A 26,405-nucleotide genomic window follows, 5' to 3' on the forward strand; every position below is an offset into this window, starting at 1 on the left:
TGTGATTTGGGACAAAAACAGAAATGGTCTGGTTCATGGATATGGATGTCATCATGTCAGGAGAGTGGCTTTGGTTCATCTTTATTCTAAAAACAAATGCAGACGTTGCCAGGCTCGTCATAATGTACACCACATAAACCTGGAACATTCTTGAGTTTGGCAAGTTTGACCAAATACAAGTCCCTGATTGGTCAAACTTCGATCTGGTTTAACTTGCAATCATTGACAGTATGTGAGAACTAGAGAGTGGGCCCTCCCTCCTGGCGTTCCAAGTAGGAAGTACCTACTGGCTCCAAGAAGCTTTATTCCCAAAGACTTCTATAGACAAACAGCTGTTTATTTGTCTGTTTGTCAGAATACCCATTCTGATGCACTCTTCTTAACATCTTCTTTCTAATCTTAATTTCAACAATCAGATGCCTCAGTAAAATCCTGTGGTGCCTGCTGGCCCCACCTCCACCGTTAGATTCTCGATATATATATCAATATTACGATATATTGCGATATTTAGTCCATATTTAATCCTTCCTCTGGGTCTGTGCAGCCAAGAAAAAAACTGCCGTGAATACCATTATCACTTTTCATTTGTTACCCTTCCGCTCTCCTTGGCTTGTTCACATTAAAGTGGGGTCATCTGGACCCCACAAGACAGTGCGCTGAACTTTTATCTTTGATTTTTGAGTTTCACTAATGTCCATGGCAGACATAAAATCCTGTGCACCTCTGTCCACATTTGTCATGGAAGGAATCAGACATCAATATGTGGGTGGAGTCATCTGGACCCCAGAGAGAGCAGAAGGGTTAATGCTAACTAGCATTAAAGACATATCTTTCACTGTCTTTATCTTTACGACCTGTTAGTAGTGCTTCAATAACTCCACAGCAGAGTGTTTCTTATCGAGTTAATTATGTGCCAAAACACCCAAGCGTAAATAATACACACACACAGGTTTAAATCACACACACATGTAAAACTGAATGTGAAGTTGCAGGAAAAAGAGAAACGTGAGAAAAATGTGTACTTGTAGAATATAATGTGAGAACTTGCTTGACAAAAACCTTAACTTGTGTGTAAAAATGTTACATGTGAAGAAAAAGCACGCACACACAAGATTTAACTTGAGGTTGTGGGGAAAATCACAACTTGTAAGACTGAGTTGAAAAAATCTTTACTTGTAGCTTCAGTTTTCTTCTGTAGAAGAGTTTCACACAAACACTTTCTGAGTCTCAGAGTGTTTTTGACTTTTGACACACCCCCATGTGAAGATTTGTGACAAAACTGATTTGCAGGGAGGAGGGGTCAGGCAGGGGGAGCTCTCGTCGGAAATCAACCAATCAGAGGACGGGGATCAGGGGGGTTATTTCTTGTTCAGGGATGGCGCACCAAGCTGGAGGAAAGTATCTTAAAATACTATTTTAACACCTCCCTTCGTTGTTTTTCTGTAGTAAATACACTCTTACTAACAACGGACATCAAAAACCAGCCTCGTTAGGTGATTATGCGCTCAGTCTTTATGAACATCAAAGGTGTTTTTAATTTGTTTCTACATGTACTTTTCAGTGTCAGATAAAAGCAGTCCAAGACGTGATTTCTTTTTGTAAACGTCTCAACACGGGCGAGGTGCCCGTTAGCGCATGGTGCTAGCGCTCCATGAAGGAGGCAGAGACCCCTCATCATCAGCTGAGAGTAGGATCAGTATTCTGAAAGTCACTTTAAAGTTTGTTTGCACATACAACGTTCTGTTGAACAGGTTTTAAATGTTCTAACAGAGCAGCATTTCATCCCAAGAAGTCACATGATCATACAGTACATGATAGCTTTTTGTGAGTCCTGAGTGTTGGGCCTTTTTTGGATGTCATTGTGTATAAAAACTAACATACAATGTAAGAAATAACTAAATTAGACAATACCAGGAACCGTATAAAGATATGTGATAAGTCGATATATACAGTTAGCGGTCTATTTTAACCTGGAAATACGTCACACGGCTCTGTGCAGATCCCATTGAGGCTTGACTGATCTACTTGTACCTGTACTTGAGCCAGAGTTGTCAAAAACTGTCTGACCCTTCTTCCTACCAAAACAAAATAAATAACCAAAACCAAGACAAAAAAAGACAACCCAGACTCCGCCCCTGCTGTGAGCTTGGACATGAACGTCTGCACATCACCTCGTCCTGTGGCATCGGGGAGAGATCAGCAGAAGGCGGGCGAGACACGGTCATGATGGAGCCCGGCAGGGACACATTTGATGGACGCCTCTTCCTCATTCCACTACAATTGTTGGGGATCTTGAAGGCGCAGCGCTTGTGGTAGTTGAGTCCACATCCTGCAGAGGAGCAGGCAGTTAGAGAGAAGCAGTTAGAAGAGAAGTCAATGTGGAGGAATGAGAGCAGCGTCTGATTAGAGGAGAGAGACTGAACCCGCTCAGAAGTCCTCTGCTATACACACTGAGGACCAGACGACTTCTTCAGGCGAAGTAAGCAAGTGTGTGATGCTGCGCTGTTTTTTCTACAGTAGTTTCACTGTCACAGCAGTCATTGCAGCTCAGCATGAGCTCGCAGCTGATATTCAAATTTCTCCCTCAGGTCTCCTACTTCTTCTGATGCTTCCTCAGATTATCGTTTAGATTTTGGCCTTCAACATATGTTCTGAAGTTTGAAAATGCTTCCCTCTCTGGTTCTTGTTCCTGCTTATTTGCTTTTTAAATTCATTTTTCTTTTTTTAATAAAGTTAATTGTTGTTAATTGTATTACGTATCCATTACTTAACCACACCAAGTCAGACCAAAGACCTTAAAAATGGGACCCAGTGCCTCCCTGCCTGACACTCAGCATTAAGGGGCTGAACTGAATCGTTTGGTGGTTTAACCCCCCAGTTACTGGGGGGTTAAACCACCAAACGATTCCCCAGCGCAGCTGTGTCTGCAGCTGACCGCTCCCCCAGGGGAGGGGTCAAATGCGGAGAGCTCATTTCACCCACCTAGGTGTGTGAGAACTGATGGGACTTTAACTTTGACAGTAACTTTCATCATGTTCAGCACATTTACCACTTCCCTCCTGCAAAGAGAGTTGGTGCAGGCTCTGTAGTAGTTACCGTGACAACGCATCACACCACATACAGTCCTCTTTTTGTGAAGAATGATTTAAACAAAAACTATAAATAACCACTAATAGTTTATTTCAAAATGAGTGTATATTGATTATTAAGAAGGCTGCACGGTGGTGTAGTGGTTAGCACTCTCACATCACAGCAAGAAGTGCTTGATTTGATCCAGACATTCACTCAAACACATACTCGTGTGCAAACAGTCCTACGTGTTTAAGCTCGTAGGACCCGGTGTCTACAGTGTGGACGTCACATTTTGGTTCATATTACCACAAAAGTTAATTCTGCTCAACTGGAGCCTTAACCTGAGCTACATGTAGAGTTTGCTGCTTTGGAGCTCTTTTAGTCTCCCACACTCAGTTTGTCCTCTGGATGTTTCAGTGGTTTGATATTATTTCTGTTTTCTCTCTGCAGCAATAATAAACTCATCTTTTTTCTTCTTTAACCGATGTTCCACCAATTGTCCATTCGTTCTATCTTCTCTCGTTGCTTCAGTTCAGAAATGTCCTGCTGGTCTTATAACAGCTGTCTCAATGTTTTTCATGTCTGTCTCTTTCCTGTCTTCTCGACTCCAACCTGTTGTTATTGTTAGTGAACTGATTGAGATAATGATAATTTAAAGCAGGGGTGTCCAAAGTCAGTCGTGGGGGGCCGGCCTCCTGCTGGTTTTCCAGAAACTCTGCCTTATCCTTATTTTTATCTTTAATAGCATTTTGACATAACTTCTGCTGTGAACTCGCTTAATGAATAAACTGAGCTGTAGCGCATGGTAAGGTTGTGAATGGAACAGGTTGGTAGTGAATGATGAGCTTTGGTTTAAGGCTAGATCCTAACTTCAGACTGTCCTCCACCATGCAGGAGCTGCTGGGTAAACTGCACTGAATGGAATTTGGTTCCCCATCTTCCTCCTGCTTGCTTCAGCTGAGGTTCTGGAGGGTCTCGTCAGTTTTACCTTCACACTTCAGCCCCTGCCTGACCAGCCCCCACAGCATCTCCCCACAGTCATCACAGAAGGCCGGGGCTTTGTAGGAGTGGACGTAGAGGGCATGAGGCCGGATCTGGAAGTCCTCCTGTGTGGCAAGAGCTGGAACACAAACATTCAGGATGTTGGAGATGGTTCTTCTAAATCAAATTCAAATAACATTTTATTCATAAAAAAGCGCTTCTCATACTTCGCGCAGCTCAAAGCACTTCGCATTAAAAACAAAAACATATACAATAAAAGCCAAACCCCATACACCACATACAACCCATGATCCCACACACAATGATTTTTTTTTTTTTATAAAAATGACTTCTAAATGAGAAATGTAAAATAAACTTAAGGCTTGGCTCTGCTGTGAGGAAACAGTATTGAGGATTCTATCATACCAGGGACCAGCTCAGTCAAAGGAACATCGCCATGGCGCCCACCCAGACCGGGACAGCAACGGAGTCCACTCCACAGCTGTGAGGCTGCAGTGCAGGACTCCAGCCGCCCCAGCAGGGCGAGAACCACAGCAACGACCCCAGACCAAGCAGACAAGCCCTGATATGATAGATCCCACAGGAAACACTGGGGGTAAAATCATAGTAAAATGTTTAAATAAGAGACATAAAATATTGTTGAAAATATAAATAAATTTACAAGAAAAATAAAATAAATAACATAATATATAAAAAATAATAACATGTATTAAAAGTGATAGAATAAATAGGAAGATAAGGTCAACTAAAACCAGAATTAAAAAGGTGAGTCTTGATCCTCTTCTTAAAAACCTCTATGGTCTCTACGACCCTGAGACTCTCCATCAGGCTGTTCCAGAGGCGAGCACCGTAATGGTAGAACAAAGCCTCACCATGTGTTTTGGTCCTCACCTTAGGAACCACTAGCAGGCCAGTGCCGGAGGACCTCAGGGTCCTCGAGGGTTCGTACTTTAAAAGAAGATCACTCAAATAAGAAGGCCCAAGACCATAAAAACATTTATAAACCATTAAAAGAATCTTAAAATCAATCCTGAAACGCACAGGGAGCCAATGCAGCGATTTTAAAACTGGTGTAATGTGCTCCCGCCCCCTGGTCCTCGTCAGAACTCGTGCCACAGAGTTCTGTAATAATTGTAAGTTTGAGAGAGATTTTTGAGGTAAACCAGAGAGCAGGGAATTACAGTAATCTAAACGACTAAAAATAAAAGCATGCATCAGCACCTCTGTGCTGGAAGAGAGAGGAATGGGCGGACTCTGGCAATATTTTTTAGATGATAAAATCCTGTCTTAACGACGTTTTTTGATATGAGGAATAAAATTCAGCTCAGAGTATAAAAGAACGCCCAGGTTTCTCACAGAATGAGAAGGTTTAAAATTCTGAGGAGGAGGTAAAATTCTCTCTCTCTTGTCTTCAGGACCGATGATTAAAACTTCTGTTTAGTCCTGGTTGAGCTGAAGGAAGTTCTCTGCCATCTATGAATTTATGGCTAAAATACAATTTAACCCTTCTGCTCTCTCTGGGGTCCAGATGACTCCACCCACATATTGATGTGTGATTCCTTCCATGACAAATGTGGACAAAGGTGGACAGGATTTTATGTCTGCCATGGACATTAGTGAAACTCAAAAATCAAAGATAAAAAAAAGTTCAGCGCACTGTCTTGTGGGGTCCAGATGACCCCACTTTTAACGTAAACAAGCCAAGGAGAGCGGAAGGGTTAAAAGAGTGTTTATAGGTTCAAGGTCATGATGACATCCCCAAGAGGCAACATGTACAAGTTAAAACGTATGGGACCTAAAATTGACCCTTGAGGAACCCCACAACTTAATTCATGGATTCTTGAGGAGCATGTAATTGAAACTGATTCAGAGTAAATTTCACAATGATGACAGACAGACCACTGACTGTGGAGCAGGATTCACGTATTTTAGTTTCTTCAAATATAAGTTCAGTTAAAATGCTAAAAACATGTCAAACATTTGTTATAGAGCTCCATCAAAGAAGCAGCCATGAGATCTTCCTGTTATCTGAATTAGTCACCTCCCTACACCACAGACTGGAACCAAGTCTGCATTTCCTCACTTGAACTCCTCCTCGGTGAGATACTCATCCCTAACCTGGAGACCTGAGTAACACGGCTTCAGACGTGGAGGAGGTGAATGATGTTATCTGAGATTCCTAAACACCAAACCTTTGCCTGGTTTGTCTGTACTGATAAATTCTGTGCATAAAAAACGTCTGTGGCTGTGAGAACCAAACTCCTGATGGTCCAGACCCCCAACACCAGGTTTAAACCCCCTCCTCCTCGAAGGACACACTTGAATGTCATCAACACAAAACATATGCTGACCTCATGTTAACTCCAGGAGGATTGTAATGGGAGCAACCATCTGGTCTAGTATTCAGCAACAGAACCACAGTGTTCATCCAGAACCTGAGGTTCCACCACAGACCGGAGTCTCTCCACAGGGACATCCAGAACATACTGGGGAGGTGAGGAGCATCAGTCTCCAGTACCTGGAACACATCCTGCTTTTCTACAGGGGGAACCAACAGATCCGTTTGCTGATCCAGAAGTCCAACCCTCACGGTGCGTGTGATGTTGAAGACGTGTCTGCCAAGACTGTCCTACAACATCCACAGCTTGTAAAACCCCATCCCTCCAGGAACCCCCACTGCAGTTTTCAACCATCTCAGCCCCCAAGTCCACAGGAAAAGTGTTCTGATGGGATTGAGAAGATCATCAATCTATTTCTTTCTTCACCAGCGGTGGTCCACGCCAAACACAATGATGGTGGAGCACTGCTGCCTGTGCTTCATAGGTTGCTAAAGTCTTCACAAAGATGAGCAAACATGCAGTCTTACAATGCATGTAGGAAGTATTCACAGAGCCTCACTGCTTCCACCTTTTATCATGTCACAGCCTCATTTCAGAATGGATTAAATCAGTTTTCTTCCTAAAAAATTCTTTAAAAAAATGAATGTCAATAAAGTTCTCTGAAATTGTTTCAAATTTATTAAAAATAAAAAACCAATAAAATGATATGTACTCACAGTCTTTGCTCAGTACTTAGCTGCTGAACCTTTGACAGCAAGTACAGCCTCAAGTGGTTCTGAATATGACGCCACCAGCTTGGCACAGCTTTCTTTGGACCGTTTCGCCCGTTCCTCTTTGCAGTAGTGCTCACACTCCATCAGGTGAGATGGGAAGCGTCTGTGCACAGCCGTTTTCAGATCTCTCCATAGATGTTCAACCGGATTCAGGTCTTGGCTCTGGCTGGGCCTCTCCACCACATAGAACAACAGAGTTGTTCTGAAGCCACTCCCTCCATATCTTGGCGGTGAGATTTGGATCATCGTCCTGCTGAAAGATGAACCGTCGCCCCAGTCTGAGGTCAAGAACGCTCTGGAGCAGGTTTTCATCCAGGATGTCTTAGTCAGCTTTCCCTCTGTCCTGACCAGTCTTCCATTCCCACAGCATGATCCTGCCACCACCGTGCTTCACTGTAGGGATGGTATTGTCCTGGTTTTCTCCAGCATAACTCCTGCCATTCACTCCAAAAGTTCTATGTTGCCCTGGTCAGACCACAGAATGTGTTTCTCATGGTCCTTTGTTTTCAACCTTGCATCTCATGTAGACAAGGTCGGACCTTTCCAAATCATATCCAATCCACTGGATTTACCACAGGTTGGCTTCACTGGAGCAGCTGAAACATCTCAAGGCTCATCAGAGAAACAGAAGAAACAGCTCACTCTGGAGCTTCACAGCAAAGGCTGTGAATACTTATGTCCAGACCATTTTTCAGGTTTTGATTTTTAATACATTTGCAACAATTTCAAGAGAACTTTTTCATATTGTCATTATGTTCTTTTTTAAAATAATTTTTCAGAAAGAAATCTGATTTAATCCCTTTTGAAATAAGGACGTGACAGAAGTAAAGCGCTGTGGATACTTTCCGGATGAACTGTAAATGGAGTGCAGCAGAGTTGAACGGTTGATCTCTGATTGTTCCCCTTAGCCTGCCCATGTGTATAACCGACCTAGGAAAGAAACGTTGAAACGTTTCACATCACAGTGAGGTCATCACTCGTACAAAGCGCTGACTGGGAAGTGAAATCACAACAACTGAGGCTAACTGAAATAAAAAAACAAACATACTGAAGTAGCTGTCATCTCATGATCTTTCATTTGACTATAATCTGTCTGGATTATGACATATTTCAGCTGGTGCTATTTTAACTCAGGTTCTACAGCTGTTGGTGTGAGGCGGGAAGTGAAAGTCCATAAATACAGCTCTGTGGTTAAGATGCTGGGGGTCTGATCCCCACAGAGACCTCACTGCTCGCCGTCAGAGGTGAGATGAATGACAGGGACAGCAAGCACATAGAGCAACAGAAAACTGAATGAAGCTGCTACAAACATGTTCACAGAAACAACACCGATGATGAACACTATATGTGCTGCCATAAAAAGGGGTTTACAGCAAGTTTGAAAAAACCTGAGGAGCTGAAGTCTGCAGATGCACCAGCTTTAGTCTAGCCCTTAACAGAAGCCTCACCAGAGAGCACCGCCTCGATCAGATCCCCCTCCTGGATCTCCTCCACTGACGTCAGGCGCTGCAGGATGTTGTCTGAGCCCAGGTCATGGCGGAACAGCATGATCTTGTCATACATCCCAAAAAATCCACATTCAGGGAACTGAGGAGAGATACGATGAAAAGCATGAGTGACAGCAGCAACAGAGGAACAGTGGCAGTAGAAAGAATAACCCACCATCACAACATGCTTCCGATTCTATCATCTCAGCTGCTCTGGTAACTTTAACTCCTGTCATCCCACAGTTTCATGCTTTCAGTTTCTCTCTTGACATTTGACACAACTTTTTAGGCTCTTCTATTATGTTTTAGTTTGACTTCTTGTTAATTTTGTCACATTGAGAGTCAACTCTTTGGTTCTTCGGGTCCTGTTTCAGTCTGTTGATTTCATTTCATTTTCATTACATAATAATGTGGTGTAATTACAAAGTTTGAAGCTGCTGAGACAGTCGCTTGGTCTCAAATCCAGTTTATCTACCTCAAACATGTCAGGAGAGTCGTGATAAACCAGGTTAAAGTTTCACAGCAGAGAGGAGACTTCTGAAGACGCACAGAAAAACGCTGTATAGACCCACTCCAATGAAAATGGAGTTTTAACATGCTCTTATGGCATTTTCTCATGGAGGAGGACACATAAAGAAAATTCATTTTAAAACTGTATTTCTGAGTATTTCATTATTCAAATTGTGTTGAAAGATACAGAATTTGAAAAAGTTTGTATTTGTTACGTACAAACTACAATCAGCAGGACATAAGCTTCTGCTCTGATCCACTATGATCATCCACTTACAGACAAACAGATCCAAGAACGTTTGTGTTTTCCTCGTCTGAGCTGGAATCTGGATCAGAACTGTACGGCTGGATAACTCTGATAGTGCTCGTTGTTTTTGTTGTACCACCAATGTTTAGTTGAGGGTGTGTGGGGCTGTAGGCTAGTGAGAAAGGGATGATGGGAAATAAGTGTAGGCGTTCTCCACATCAACAGTCTCGCCTACAACTCAGAGGTGAATTTCAAATGAATTCCTGCTGCTCTGAAGAAACTATGTCTGAGAAAATGACAGTTTTTTTTCATTTAGACTAAAACATCAAAATGATAATCAAAAGGAGGCTCGTCGGTGCTCCTGTTCCTGGCAGTGGACCTCGTCACTGGCTCATTTCGCATTTCAGGGTGGGAGGGACTCCTGGTGGCTCGTCTGTTCTTGTTGTGGACCTCGCCTCTGGCACAGCTCGCATCCCCAGCTCTCCCCCAGCCCTTCTGGATGAAGCTCATCTGCTAGACTATTTAAACATATAGTTGTAGAGTTAGATAAGCTCATTCCTCTTTAACAGTTCTGGTATCTCCTGTCCGTCCCGGGAGAGGATCTCTCCCTCATGTGGACATCCTTAAGGTTTCTTCTTTTTTTCCTGAATCAGGTTTTTTAGGAATTTTACCTTACCGGGAGGGTCTAAGGACAGGGACAGTTTTATTTAGTCCATTTAGTTTAGCAATTAGCTATTGTTTATATTTTATGACCGACCTTCTGCTTCTGTAAAATTACCGGCGTGAAGCCCAATGAGACGATTGCTTTTGTGATATTGGGCTATATAAATACAACTGAATTGAAAAGACCACTGAGAACATTTTTACTATAGATCAAAAGATGATCGGAGTGAGACTTTGAACATCTAAATTGGATCAATTTGCATTTACTCTACTGTACACCACAGCCCTTTTATAAAATGACTTTTAAAAACAGCCAAAGTTACGTCTTTAGAATCCAAACTGCTTTGTAACGAAACAAGAGAACACAGGAGCCAAACACAAGTGTAGACGAATCAAACGTTAGCATATGCTTTACTGGAACAGGAAGTCAGATTTGGTGTAAAACCTCTTAAACTGGGCCTTCAACAGGCTCAAAAACTGTTCTGCATGAACACCTTTAGACATGAGCGCTGAGATATGACAGAATACATCAACCTTTTCAGCAGTAAAAACTTGTTATGTGAGCAGTGCTCTAAACACATCTCCAGGTCAGATGTTTTTAGCCTGTCGTCTGCAAGCGATTCAACTTTTTTTTATCCCTCCAGGGAAAACTCTGTGGGATCAGCAGCATTTAAAAGGGCAGAAGAGCAAGAGAACATAATCCTAATTTACATAACATATGTGAAAAGAACAAAAATCCGATATACGCTAAAGAAACAGTGTTTGCAGAGGAAAATATTTTTTAAAATGAGTGCAACAGTGCACTGCTATGAATTCCAGGAGTTTAAGACAGTCAAATGATGCAGATTCATTGTTGAGGGAAGAAACAACCTGAACCTGCGCTGAAGGTGCAGAACTTTCAACACTTTTTTTTTCCTGCTCTATTCCCAAAGCTCAAGTTTGCCTCATATCTCTGATAAAATGATCACATGAAGAGTTACATCACTGCACAAATGTGATGAAAGTCTTTCTGAGAAAGCACTGCCAGCTGAAGGCTCACGGAGTGATTTCATGATTTCACTAGGTTGCAGGAAAGCTCTGCACAAATTTCTTCTTTTGCTCTAGAAAGTGATTCCATTTTCTGAGGAAGCTCCCACGTGAAGCGGTGGCGACTCCACCACCTAGATGGTTTTCATCTAGCAAACAACAACAAAATTCTCGGTGCTCAGCTCTGCAAGGCACTTAAAATGAAGTGAAAGATCTGTGGGATCAGCAGCAACACACTGTCAAAACCAGAGCAACCCTGTCTGAATCTGAACGAGAAAGTACAGACTCCTAATCAGATTGCCTCTCAGACACGGTGAGGGGAGTATGATGGTGTGGGGCTTATTATCCCTATCAGTTCATGAGCTCAGGCTGAAGTCCAGTTCAGTTCTAAGTTTGTTTTACATTGTAACTTAGAAACTACAGTTTGTCAGCATGAAAACATCAACATTCCTGACAGTTGCTCCTCTGCAAATGTCATGCTTGACACAAAGCTTTACTCTCACTCTGACAAAGTCCTAGCATGCAGTCATCTGAGCACGAACACAGCTGAACTCTAACCACACAGCCTACTTTTCTGGGCACAGTGCAGGCTTTTCTGGTTCAGGTGAAGTTCATGTGGTGCATTCTGAAGATGAGCTGCAGCTTGCAGAAAGTGAGATTGAGCAGCTTCCTGCACGACGTCAGTGCAAGTAACACAAAGCAGAAAAAACATGCGCACACACACAATCACAAAATGTTTTCACGACATGCTTCATAAACACATGGTATCCCTTATAAAACCCCGCTCAGACACTGGCCATAACTAACTGAGAAAAAGTGTGTACATTTTCATTTCAGGTGTTGAATGTCCCTAACCTGCAGATTAATCGTTATGCCCCTAATAACTCTAGATTTAAAACAATTGCCAAAATGCCAATAGTTCCAAAAACCTGTTGGCCAAAATCTCATGTTTGAATCTTATTTTCTGAAGACATCTGGCTAAAACAACAACAAAACATAATCAATATTCCATTAAGAGATTTACTATGAATCAAGTCAGTAAGTAAAGTTTATTTATGAAGCATCTTTCCCAGACATGAGTCTCAAAGTGCTTCACAGTAAAAAGAAGATATAAGCAACAATTTTAAAAGTACAAAAATGATGCTCAGTATTAAAAACAGCAGGCAGTTCGGTTCACAAAAAAGATTCATTTATTACACTTAAAGGGGCCCTACCATGAAAATTCTACTTTTTGAGGCTTTAAATGCATTTTACTGTTCATTCCTCACTATAAAGAACCCCAAAGTGGTATTTTGATAAGTTCATGCATTTAAGAGTAATCCTCTAAAAACCTGCACTGTCCACAGTAGCCCCTCCCATACCCACGAAAACGAGTGGTTGGAAACGTGCTGACGTAAGACTGATGCGAACAGCTCCCCCCCCCGAAAGAGTCTGCTCTGACAACTCCGCCCCCAGACTAATACAACCTTCAATTTATCCCCTTATCCAGTGATGATCTGCAAAGAAAACGTTCATTTTAGATGCAGAATACCGTATATCTTCCAGATGTGTCCTGTCTTCAATAAATTCCAGCTCAAATAGGTGTTGGTTAATTTTTAAGACCCCCCCACCACCACCTCACTCCCAATCTCCGGTCCCACATTCCCATAAAGGAGCTGTGTTTGTGTTGTGGAGCAGTGTAGTGATGGCCGGGCCAACTAGAGGCAGATGTATCATATATGTATCCATCTTTGAAGAAGTTTGGATTATTTTCGTGGGAGACATACAGACATACAGCCACAGACTCTAGGATGACGTCATGAAGCGGACAGCAGCAGTCGGAGCTTCAGGAATAGAGCCGTTTTACTTCCGAGTAGGGAAAAACTCACAAAATATAACTAATTTTTCATAAATAATTCAATTTTTCAGTGGTCCAAAGGTAATATACAGTATGATCTTATATATACACTCAACAAAAATATAAACCCAACACTTTTGCTCCCATTTTTCATGAGATGGACTTAAAGATCTCAAATTCATTCCAGATTCACAATATGACCATTTCTCTCAAACATTGTTCACAAATCTGTCTAAATGTGTGATAGTGAGCACTTCTGCTTTGCTGAGATAATCCATCTCACAGGTGTGCCACGTCAAGATGCTGATCTGATCATGATTATTGCACAGGTGTGCCTTAGACTGCCCACCATAAAAGGCCACCCTGAAATGTGCAGGTTTTTTTTTTTGCTTTATTGGAGGTCTGGGGACCCAGAACCAGTCAGTATCTGGTGTGACCACCATTTGCCTCATGCAGTGCAACACATCTTCTTCACATAGAGTTCATCAAACTGTCAATTGTGGCCTGTGGAATGTTGGTCCACTCCTCTTCAATGGCTGTGTGAAGTTCCTGGATATTAGTAGGAACTAGTACACGCTGTCGTATACGCCGGTCAAGTACATCCCAAACATGCTCAATGGGTGACATGTCCGGTGAGTATGCTGGCCATGCAAGAACTGGGACGTTTTCTGCTTCCAAGAATTGTGTACAGATCCTTGCAACATGGGGCCGTGCACTATCCTGCTGAAACATGAGGTGATGTTCATGGATGTATGGCACAACAATGGGCCTCAGGATCTCATCACGGTATCTCTGTGCATTCAAAATGCCATCAATAAAATGCACCAGTAATCTTCGTCCATGACAGATGCCTGCCCATACCATAAAAGTGTCAGGTTTATATTTTTGTTGAGTGCTGATATAGTTCACTCTGATAGGCTTAAGAAAATCATGATAGGGCCCCTTTAAGACTCACTCAATTTTTTAACAATCACATTTAAAAAAAAAACCCTTTAGGTACAAATAGCTGAAGATCCTTATATCTGTACGTCAGCTTTCACTGGCCGACAATCAGAGCCGGCTAAACACCAACTCAGCAAAATTATGAGATTACTATATGGGAACCTAAGGTGGAAAACGCTCCAAGAGATTTACTGATTCTTAATAGTACCAGGAGCAGGTAAACTGACTCACAAATTTACTGACATGATTTAGATACAGAGGTGAAAAATGCACTGTCCTTTACCAATGTTGTTCTGACATAAACAGGCGTTGGTAACTTTGATAATCTGCTTGTGTCTGGTCCCCCAGAGTTATGAAACTGGAACTAAGCAGGAACAGAGAAAAAAGCCTCTCCAGTGACTGGCTGGGTTTCTGAAGCTGAAAACACTTCAGTCAAATTATCCTCAATACATTTCATATTTCCACTTTGTCCAATCATGAAAGAGCTGCTCATCGTTGGATTTATCTCTGAAGAGAGACGAGAACAGAAACACACTCGGAGTGCTGTTAATGGACATCCCTGTGTGTGCATGCACCCTGATCCCTTCTTTATGGTTAATCTCCCATTAAACAAGCTTAACCCCCACACATAAACACACACACACAGCCATGCACGTGCACGCACATACATATACAAGAGTCCCACACACACTTTCCTCTGACAGGAAGCAGATCCGTTTGCCGGTAGAACTGCTCCTTCAGACCTCCAGAGTCCTGCTCGAGACCCTCAGCTTGGACTCCTCTGCAGTCATGTTATTCCTGAGCTGGGTCTACACATTTGTCACCTCGAAACAGAAAAGCACTCATCGCTTTATTATAATGGCAGGGAGTTCATGGAAATAAATAATCCTGCTTTTGTAGCAATTTTGTTAATAACATTGAAAGTCAAAAACATTCCTTGTTTCATAATACAAGCTGAAGCAACTAAAGGCCTCAATATGCTCCAACCATGCCTGCTTTATTAATGCTTCATTCACATATTTCAGAAACGCTGTTAGGGATTTGTGTCAGACTTTTGTTGTAACTGATAACACAGAAACAAACAGGAACAGAATTTTGTGAAATGAAGAGCCAAACTAGGCCTGATGTCTGATTTGCATCTGTGATTTGAAGAGGTCAACGAGAATTAAGGAGCATCAAGCAGACACAGTTATGGCTCTAAGGCATGTTTCGTAAGAAGAGACCTGTGAATTACATTAAAGCATTGCATCAAATCACAATAAAAACAAACACTTTATTGCAAATCCATTAGGGATGAAATCAATATTAGCTGACAGTCACATCTAGTATAAAATTATCTATAATGACAAATACATCTGGAGGATTTATTGAAAAACAGTTTGTTGTAACCATTGTGCTATCCTAGGCCTGTTTACATTAAAAGTGGGGTCATTTGGACCCCACAAGACAGTGCGCTGAACTTTTTTTTCCAAGGATTTTCTTTCTTTTTTATTTTCACTGGTGTCCATGGCAGACATAAAATGCTGTCCACATTTGTCCACTTTTGTTATGGGACGGTCATCTGGACCCCATACGGTAGCACAAGGGATAATGGAGATGGAAGCTGGTAAAAGGTCTAGAGGACCGTTTTCCACTTTAACAAGATCCTAATGAAATCCAATTGTAATTATTTTGCAACTTCTGATGGAAACCCCTGACAAGAAAGGGTGGTACACAAACCAAGCATTCACCATCACAGAGGGGGAGAAAGGTTAGGACAAACATGACCCACAGACTGGTAGCAGAAGAAGAAAGAGTGAAGTTAAAGGAAAAGAAATACACTTAATAATAATAATAATAATAAGCTTTATTTATAAAGCACTTAAATTGCCCATTCAGACCCAAAGTGCTGGTTGGTTGAAGAGGGACAATGCTGATCTAGGGTAGCAATGAAAGAGGCTTTGGTTTTGTACAGCTATGTTGGATAAAGTTCTCAACCTAAAGCCCCCTCAAAAAAGTAGTAACAACTGCTAGAAATATGGGGAAGGTCGGGTCCAGTCCCTCATCGGAATAGAATTGAAACTCTCCAGTGGAGAAGCCCAGTGGGAGAAAGTGGATAAAAATGAGTTGGCTCTTTGATTGTTCTACACACTCAGCATTGACTGTCAGAATCTAAAGCATCTCAGCGAAGGACCATAAACTCCTACTATGTGCTGAAGAAGCACAATGTGATCAACTGGTGACTGTAATGTCCAAGAGTGTTCCAAATAGATGACTCTGACCAGGGGGTCTCTAAAAGATGGGTTTGGAGTGAAGTTTTAGACGGAGACAGCAGGCAGGGTTTCTAATGTCAGGTGGAAGTGAGAGGCGGTGTCTCCAGCGTGTCCTGGGCCTTCCATCAGGTCTCTAACAAACACCTCCCCAAGGCGGCGTCCAGGGGGCAGAAGCAGCTTCACACCAATTTTCAACACCTGACATCAGTACTGATGAAGCCTCTTAGATGAGTGGAGAAACATTTCAAAGAAAGAAGGCTAAGGCCCGATCCAAATTCTCCCCTTCTCCCTCCCCTTAGTTTGAAGTGGCAGTCGAAGTCAAAGTCGTGTCTGGATTATTCGTTTTTAAGTTTCCCTCCAAACAGAGAGATCCAAAGTCCATCATTGTGAGAGTAAACCGCGTCGTGCTAAGAAGCTCTTTCCTTCACTTTGATGTTCTCTGAACCACAGAAGTTAACATTTAAATGTAAGTAATGCCTTTATGCTGTAGCGTGACCTTTTTAAAGTTATAAAACCGCTGTTGTTATTTATATATGAGGCCTGGAAGCTTTGCGATAACGCTAGTAGACCGGTGATATTGATGACGTCATTGAACGGAAGTCCCATCCGAAATATTAGACACTATTTTTTCATCACCCTCTGTTTGGAGCAAGCATGGAGGGATGAACGAAGGGGAGGGCTAAGGGGGAGGGAGAAGGGGGGAGTTTCAATCGGGCCTGAGTCCAGATACCAACTTCAAGACATCACTTGGATAAATGAGAACATTCATCCAATATTGCTGCTGTTGCTAACCTGTCTGTTCATCGTACAGCAGATGTTCTAGTGTTTTAGTAATCGTCTCCTGTCCTCAGACTAGATTGGGTCGAGTAGAGGATTTCTCTTAGTGAGTCTGGTTCTACTAGATGGGTGTTTTCTAAACTTTTTCAAGAAAAATAAACATTTTCCTTGATAAAAACCACAAGAGACACCGTTAACCAAAATTTTGGGAAAAAGATAATAAAACAATATAGTCTTATCAAAGTGTCTTGAACAGGATTTAAAAAAAAAAAAAAGTATTTTATGATCTTTCATATTCCTAACTACTTATTGGGAAACCTGGTCAGATTTGGATGAACACAGAGCTGATAACCTAGAAAATGTAAAAGTTTTCTTGAGCAATTAGGAGAACTAAAATCATTCCCATCACACACCTGTCTCTCTCTCACAGCCCCCTGGTTGAAAAACACAGTGCTAGAGAAGTAAAAGGACATTTTTAAATTTTTGCACCGGCTAATGGCCTGTCTTTTCTTCTGTTTTTAGAAGAAAACACTACATTTTCCAACACAACTGCAGGTACAGACTTAAAACCTACATCCAATTTTTGGCAGATAAATGAAGACTTGAACACAGAGAGCAGCTCTAAAAATCTAAAAAGCACAGAACAAAAAGAAGATAATCACACAGTTCAGTTCTTTGTGTGTATGTGCATCTGTCTGTGTGAGAACTTCCTTGTAACCACAATGTTCCTCTCGTGCTGTACTTTGCAGTGAATGAAATTAATATTTTGTTCTGCCATCAGAGAACTGTTTGAATTCATTTTTGATAAAAGAACAAGTCTTCGTTGGTGACAGCAAAACATAACCTGCATGGAGCCACTTGTTGCCTGTCTGGCTGTAACTCTTCCCTCTCGTGTTCAACTGTCCTTCAACAACTTCACCCCATTTTGATTTCCAGCATCCATGCCAGCCACCTCTTCTACCCCGATCTTCCCCTGTCCGGTCTGAAAACAAAGTTCTCATCAAAATGATTATATTGCATAAAATATCGAGAACTAAAGAGAATTGTCCCTGTTTAGAGCATCACAGACTCATAAACATGATGGAAGCAGAGCAGTACTCAGGAACAAAGTGACCCCCCCACCGCTTCTTCAAACGCACCACAGCTGTGAAACAGGAAGCAGAGACCGCTGACACAGCAACAGCAACCAGGAAGTCCCATTCTCTGAGAAGCTTTTCCTCTGCGGAGGATGTGAGGACTACAGGAGATGACACCAACGCAACACTGCTGCTGTAAACACACCACCTAATATCGGGAGCCAATCAGGCAGCTAATCAATCCCCCCGAAAGACCAGAGCTGGAGCAGAGGGGGAATGACAGCAACTATCACACAAGAGTGTGTGCAGCAAACACAGGGGGGGCAGCACAACCAGAAGACCTGCAGATGCTGCAAGATAAGCTTGTGGAAGAATTGTGTGAAACAAAGAAGGTCCAATGTTTATAAATAATCATCCAAAAAACCAAACACGCTTACAACCAAAACAAAAACACGAGTCTAACAACATGTGTACAAAACAAAACAGCACCTTATAGTGCGACCACACTCCAGTCCACCAGTAGTCATGTCTCCAACCGCCACAGCAGCAGAGGCATCGGCCCCCCCGAGGCCTCGCCACCGACGAGCTTTTTCATGGACAGACCCACCCCTTCTCAAAAAAAGAAGGTCAACAAAATATTTCTTCCACCACCCCATAATATCCCAAATAAACTCAAGAACTCCACTGTACCAAAAACAGAGAACTCTTTCGTAAAACGCCCAACCGTTTGCCCTCGCCGGAATTCTCAAACACCTCCAACAGTTTAAGGTCAAAAACAGTATTTTTACAATCAGACAAGAGGACACAAACAGAAGTACAACCACTAAATTACAAACAACACTCAAAGCAACACAAAAGCTAACAATTATAAACCAGCGCGTGTACGAACGTCAATCAAATCAGCTTATTTACAATAATTCATGCAAACCGTTTAATCAATTTCTTAATGTTTTAAATTCTAACATATTTAACAACAATTAAAAAGTAGATTTCAAAAATGAAAGAAACTCAAAACTCCACTATAAATGTAGAAATGTAGCCAAAAATAAAATAAGCACAAAGCAACAGAAGAAGATAGTTAAGGAAAGGTGTGTTAAAAATGATCAATAAACTTCAGGTTAAAAAACCGAAGAACACGTTTTTGTATCGGATGTCCTCAATCTTAAGTCATTTGGTCTAACAAAGATGTTTTGGACCCTTAACACCGTTGTAAAACCTGGGCAAAAAGAGAGAGAAGAGAGAAATCCAGCGCAGAGATGATGGAGACAAGAGATGACAAATGAAACATTTGGAATTTTTAATGGTGGATTTTATAATGATCAATAATTGTCGGACCCCCACGTTTGGTCCAGCCTGCAGAACAATCTCAGAGGCATGATTTTCTTTTCCTCAGTCAGGCCACACATGTTGAGAACCACATAAAATGAGACTTGTTATTGTCCTTTCTGCAGCCTGTGCCTCAACCTGAACCCCAAAAATCTCTGTTAAACAGAACAGAATACAGAGGTTTATTTGTGCATCGCAGTCTCGCTGATGCTTTCAGAGAATTTATACTGCTGTTTTTTTTTTCAAAAAGCACACTCTGTTCTGTGTCCCGATTGGCTGGAGACCTTGTCAATCATCTCCTACCTGCCATGTCGCCATAAGTCCAGCTCTGTTGGTCTGCGTAAATCTTTGCTCGCGATCAGATCTTTGTTTCATTCTACAACTTATTTTTTTATGAAGGTTTGAACTTCATGAGTTTAAGCAAGAGAGAAATGTGAGAAAATGTTTGTGTCTGTCTGAGAAAAGTGGCAAAGGTGTGTTTTACTGCCTCAAAACATCTTTAATCCAACTTCCTGGATTTAGTCACAGGTTATGTTTAGAGCGCAAATGCACTGGTAAAATAAATAAATAATACCTGTCCAGCTTCAGCACAAGTCAAAAGAATTTGACTTTTGTCCATTATCACAGGCTGAGAGCTGCAGAACACTGCAGTGCAGCTGCTGTATTTCTGAAGTTTAGCACAAACTGTGAGATGAATAAGGAGCTGCAGCCTCCAAAGTCTCAAAGCGTCTGACAGAGAGTAGCGGGTTTAGGTTCAGGTTGTTTGGGCGGCCGCCCGGCCCAGCAATTCAAAGAGAGCGCCAGCTCAGCGCTTCATGGAGGAGAAGAAAAAGAAAACTGCACCACTGTGGTTTTCTATGAAACCACTGAATTAGCGCCCCCTGCAGCTGCACACACTCCTGTCGGCTGGGAAGGACCAAACGGTGTGTGAAGAAAAAGGGGAGGGGTGGATGAAATCAGTTGTGGGTCTTGTATAAAATTCATGCATTTTATGAATTAATGTTTGTGTAAAATGGAGAACACGAAATGATGTGATCACCTAGGTGAAAATTGGTTTATGCGATGCTCTTGGTGAGGAAGTTTATTGTTAAAATACCAGAAAGAAAGACAGAAAAGATCAAAAGCATCTGGCGCCCAATTTAGAAAAAAAGAAAAGGAGAAACGAGATAAACAAGAGGGTCCTCTTAGCTTGGGACGGGAGAGGACAGGCTAGTAGTAATAACACTGAGAAATTTTTGAAATTTGTTAGTATTATTTTTTCTTATTTTTCTTGACCTTTCTATGAAGATCACAGAGATATATTTGGTTATCTTTTCATTTAAATAGTGTTGTTTATTTTATTAAAATAATTACAAATAAATGAAACTTAATTGTTATATCACTTTTGCCCACCTCTGCTCTAGTCCAACCCTGTTCCTCATGCGCTATTGTCCAACTTGTTTTGCAGCTAACCTGCTTCAGTAATTATCCGTCACCTCTATCAGGCTGGATACAAACTAGAACTTTGCAGAGGTTCTGTAAATCCAACAGTAAGAAAACGCACAAAGATCACACACCGCTTCATCTGCAAACATTCACACTGTGGCAGATAATAAAAACCCCAAAGAGAAACGTCATAACATCACAGGACAATGTTGGTGCTAAAAGTGTAAACGAGGTTTCTCCCTCACCTTCTGATCCACAACAGAGCAGACCAGTTCCCGGACAGCAGACAGCGACAGGTCTCCGCAGTCCAGGGTGACCGTCTCCCTGGTGAGGCCGATCTGGAGCAGGAAGGAGATGCCATGTAGAGACCCCCGGGAGTTTGTGGGACTAGGGGCCGTCTGACTGCCGTTAGACAGCCGGCTGCAGATGGTGGCCGGCGGACTCGGGGACGGCGACGTTGGGGATGGGGCTGGGGGCTGGGATAAGGATGGGAAGGACCTCCGTGAGGCCAGGGAAGGAGGGGGGCTGCTGTCAGCCGACATCCTCTGCTAGGTAAAGGTGCAAACAAAGAAGCCTCAGCCTTTCAGCCAAGAGTCCCGTGTCCCGTCATTCCTCTGAATTCCCATTTGCTGTGGCTGATCTTCCTGTGAGTGGGAGGGCAGATCCGGCTCAGAGGTTCAGGTCAAGCTGGGTCTGGATTGGACTGAGAGCAGCTGAGGGAAACCAGCATGAAATGCCCCAGATCTGCACTTCCTCTTGGTTTCACTCAGCATCTGTGCACAAAAAGAGGGTGTAAACCAAATCTATAAGGTGAACACATGCTCAGCAAAAACAGCCTTTTCTGACAAGAGAATCCCGCTCCGCCAGGCTTCAGCTGCACCCGGGGACGACGCTGACGCTTGATGGAGATGAGAAGCTGATCCTTCCAGCAGTGATCATTACCTGCTGTATTACTTCAAACTAATTTGTGTTAAAAAGGTCACTTTCATGGGGAATCGAGGACATGCATCACAAAGTAAACTCCTGCTATTTGGAACATTTAAACAGAACATTTCAAAACTCTACCTAAAAATATGAAACTGACAGAAAAAACAAAGCAGCTGCTGCAACCCAACCGCCTCTGCAAGCTGCACCTTCGGTGACGGTTAGACGGAGATCAGCCGCAGCTGCAGCTGATGGGAGCTGCGCGCCAGGAGAGCCTCCTGAGCCCGCCCTCTGAAGGAAAACCATCTGATGACTCAAGTTTAACCCAAAGTAACAGCTCGTTTATTGGCATACAGCTCCCTTGACCGGTCTGGTTTATTCACCCACTTGCCCCAATAATGCTCATAATTTAAAGAGGCCTCGGATTCAGAAGCAGACAGCGTGAGAGACCGACAGCCCCGAACCTGCAGCTGCCTGCACACATGCACGCTGCATGAGCCTCACTGTCACATCTATGAGGCATCTCGGGTTGTTGCTGTCCACGCTGCTGTGTGACATAAAGTCTGCTCATTTCTGATCAATGAAAATCCAAAAAGTCTGAACAGCCAACGTGAGGCCTGGAGCAGAGGAGATTTAACTTCAGCAGCTTTTTCTCAAGTTTCAAACGTGAAAAGTTCCGGATCATAATCTGGGTTGTAAGTCTGTCAGAAAACTGGAACATCTGGAAACCATCAGCGCCCTGACACAAAAACTAAACAGAGTTCGAACCCCGAACGAGTAAGGTGGGCTCTCCACTCCCATCCGGTCAGAACCGAGCTCAAATGTGAGCGCAAAGCCAGCGGGGACGGGACAGACACTCACCTCAGAGCAGAGGTCCAGCCTGTTCGGCCCAGCGGAACCGCAGCACAGAGCTGGAGCGGCACAGCGAGCCTTCCGCTCAGTTCGGACTTTTTCTCGCAGAAAGTTGTCGAACGAACCGCTCCGAGTCCGAGGAGCTCCGTGGATCTGACCGGAGCAGAGCTGCTCTATGACGGGAGGAGAGACAGGACCGCTCACTCTGACCGAAACTCCCGGGCCGGGGCTCGGGACGTGTTCCTGACGGGTGCTGTTCATACATTATATGTTATGTGACTGTCAAGGGACAGAGTTGAATGTCCTTATTTATTCCAGCACAGTCTTCAGCCAAATTAAAGGACATGCTCACTTAACGCAAATCAAAAGAATATTCTTTATTAGCACAGTCTTTAGATGGTTTGAATCATACGTCCCAGGTAGAGATTTTATGATAGATAGTTCATCATCTGGGAGGAACAGAATGGCATGTGGTGTGCATCAAGGCTCTAGCCTGGAGCCCACATTTTTGAAGTTCTATATGCGTTTGCATGATGACTTTATCAGGAGGCATGGACTTTCATAGTTATGCTGATGGCACTCAGTTGTGTAGCTGTGTCTCCTGATGACATTGATGACCTTTAAGGTCGTATTTTAGATATTGAAACGTGGATGGGAGAGAACTCTGCACAGCTCAGTCAAGACAGAACAGATGGGTTATTTATTGGCCCTGATCATGATACAAATGTTTCCATCCACCTGTAACTTGAATGTGTGCAATAAAGTGGTGTCATGAAAATATTACTACTCGCCTGCAGCTTGTTCAAAAACTCGGCTGCACGCCTCTCAACAGGACCAGAAAGAAGGAGCATGTCGCACCTGTTATGGAATCTCTGCACTGGGCCCAGCTTTGGAATCAACTTTTCTTATTAGTTTTCTAAAAGTTTTGATAGACTTTGACATGGTTTATAATCCTCCCAAAGCCCTCATATCATATCCATATGCGAGGCCCTCATCTTCTGTTGAGGTTTGTAAGAAAATGGACAAACTGATATATTTAGCTTCGCTTTTAAGAAAGTTTTACACTTTGTTACATTTCTATTGCACTATAATAGGTTTGTTTTGGATTTTTAATTTATTTTTTTGACTGTTTCTTTTGTTTCTTTTTGTTTAGTGAGCATGTGTGGTTGATTATCTATTTTTATTTTTCTTTTAAAGCCCTTTAGGTGTTGTGCAACAGTTAAGGTGTTGCATAAATAAATTCTAAATTCTGCTTTATTATTGATGTTTTGATTTTTATTTTTTTTCTTTGTGATTTATTTTTTACATAAATTAGTTTATCGAATTTTCTTTGATATGTTATTATTGTACTCTTTGGGTTACCTCCTGTTCTATTGGAAGTTACCTTGAAACATTTACCACTACATCATTTCACTAAAGATTATTTTGTCTCAATATTTCATAGTACTACAATGTTAATATGCATCATATTCAATTTCAATTTACTTTTTAATTCAAAGGCATAAATTGTGTTTCAGCTTTTTAGTCCTTTGACTTGAAAACTGCTGCATAACTAATTGAAGTTTGGCTTCAATTTCCCCTTTAGATGTGAATGAGTTGCTCGTCGCTTCAAAATATACGATCTTTGTTGACTTTTTAGTTATTTCATCATTGCCTTAAATTTTACTTTGCCGCCACCTACTGGAAATAATAGAACATTACATAAAACAATATTTTCCGAGCATGACGAAGCCTGGACAATACGAATGTCTTTCTGATTTTATGAAATGAAAGGAAATATATTTCATGAAAATTTTCTACAGAAATGGGTCAGACAAGAACAGATTTTTAAATAATAGACAAAACAAATAGAGCAGAAAATACATGTTTTGTGTGAAAATGAATATGACAACAGAAGCACGTCCATATATGTGGTTTTCTAAGTGGTCTGAAAAATGTTGAAATGGCTGAATTCATTTTTTTTTTTCAAAATACTGAATTAATTGAAAGACCAAATATTTTGGGGGCAGATGGAATTAAAAACACTTAAAGATCTAACTAATGCTTATGATGTCTTAAATAAAATCCTTTTGTTTCATTAGTCAAGATTAATCTTTGATGACCAAACTTTCTCCCATCCTCATCCTTCTTCTGAATTCAAACTAACTTTTGCTCAGGGAACTCCTGCGACCTCTGAACCGGCTTGTGACATCTCTGTATGTTTGAGGTCAGTTAAACATTTCTTTCGTACGTGTGCGTGTGTGCGTGCACCATCACCAAGCAGCTTCTTTAGTATCATCAGACTTTTACATCCAAAGTCTCAAAAGCAACACCATCGCTGCGATATGGCTGAACAACCATGTAAATCTACTCATCTTCTGACTAATGATTAAGTAAATATGTGGTGTAATATGCAATGCATCATGTTTATTTTTACATTTTTCATACTGTGTTGTTTTTCTCTTATTGTACATACACTGTAATGGTGCAACATGGACAACATCCCCCTCAGGGACGAATGAAGACTCATCAGATTGTTTCTTATGGAGAGAAATTAGACTCAGTTGGATTTGTGCGTGCATAATTCTTGATTTGTGCGTAAATTAGGATTTGTGCATAAATTTGGATTTGTGCGTGGGTAGCTCTGAGTCTAATTTCTCTCCATAGTTTCTTGCCTCTTAAATTTGATGCAAAAACTGACTGGAAATCTAAGCAGAAACATTAACAAGATTTATCTTTCTAGTCCTGGTAAAAAGACGTGCTTTGAGTTCTGCACCAAGTTTGTCTTCCTATTCAGACCATAAAGAAGAATGTTGCAATCATCTGTTCTGGCTCTGTCTTGGATAATGTTTGGAAGGAAACATGATGTTGTTGGTGTGAGCTTTAAAGCCAATTCTAAATCCAAAAGCACTCCAGGACTGTGTCAAAAACATTTATATTCTCACTGAGAAGCTTTAATCTGGCCCTCTCCCTCACAGCAAAAGGGCCATCCATCAATCAACGTTTTGTCCAGACAGAACTAGAAATTCTCTGAATCCAAACCTTTATCCTACTATTCAGTTAAAACGTGTTATCAGGAGGAAAAGCAAATGTCTGTCATCTGCATAAAATGTATGCAGTGTCTCCCAGAGACAACTTCAAGTGTCAGCATGTAAATATGAAGATAGAACCCTGTGGCGCTTCACAATCTGCTTCAAGGTCAGATTTAACCAGATGAAGGTGGTGGTAGTTGGTGCAGTCATATAATAATAATAATAATAATAATGGATTAGATTTATCTGCGCTTTTCCAGACGCTCAAAGCGCTTACATTGTGTATCCATTATTCATTCACACCTCATTCATACTTGGTGACAGTAAGCTACTACTGTAGCCACAGCTGCCCTGGGGCAGGCTGACAGAGGCGTGGCTGCCAGTACACACCTACGGCCCCTCTGACCATCACCGGAACATTCATACGCATTCACACACCAGTGGAGCCACACTGGAGGCAAGTTCATTGGCCGACCCGCTCTACCACCTGAGCCACTGCCGCCCGAACAAAAGCATATGTCCTGCTGTACAAGGAAAGGGAAATCTGCGAGGGAGCGCCCAAGGAGTGGTGCGGACATAGGGCTGATCAACTCTATCTGCTCGTGGGTGTGGAGAAGGACCTTGCACCACCAGCTCCCAGCTGAGCCTGCTTCGCACTGGACATGGAAGCACCACGAAGCACAGCAGGAGGAGAATCTTCTTCTATTGTATTTTTACTGTTCATTAAACAACAAGAGAGAACAGCAGAATCGTGGGGTCATATTTGTAGGATATTAATTTACCCATGATGGCAAAAACAAAACAAGCTCTTGCAAGAGGCGTCTGTCGACCATCGCGGGAAAATGCGGGTCTGGTGTGAATTGC

General features: G+C 42.1%; 1 protein-coding gene across 5 annotated transcripts in view; it reads right to left on the reverse strand.

Moving 5' to 3' along the window:
• LOC112157700 (serine/threonine-protein kinase D3) overlaps positions 1-22,753 on the reverse strand; it is a 44,556-nt gene extending 21,803 nt beyond the window's left edge. For 2 of the 5 annotated variants that reach the window (XM_024290597.2, XM_024290601.2), the window contains exons 1-5: positions 22,540-22,753; positions 21,000-21,527; positions 8,635-8,773; positions 4,061-4,192; positions 2,172-2,329 (exon numbers count right to left, since the gene is read on the reverse strand). In XM_024290597.2, the coding sequence (XP_024146365.1) occupies positions 2,172-2,329; positions 4,061-4,192; positions 8,635-8,773; positions 21,000-21,296 (726 nt within the window). In that variant the 5' untranslated portion in view covers positions 21,297-21,527; positions 22,540-22,753. The other 3 variants (XM_024290599.2, XM_024290598.2, XM_036210684.1) reach the window with 3 other exon arrangements.
• Positions 22,754-26,405: the final 3,652 nt, after the last annotated feature.

This window comes from Oryzias melastigma, linkage group LG24, assembly GCF_002922805.2.
Source record: "Oryzias melastigma strain HK-1 linkage group LG24, ASM292280v2, whole genome shotgun sequence".
Lineage (NCBI taxonomy): Eukaryota > Metazoa > Chordata > Actinopteri > Beloniformes > Adrianichthyidae > Oryzias > Oryzias melastigma.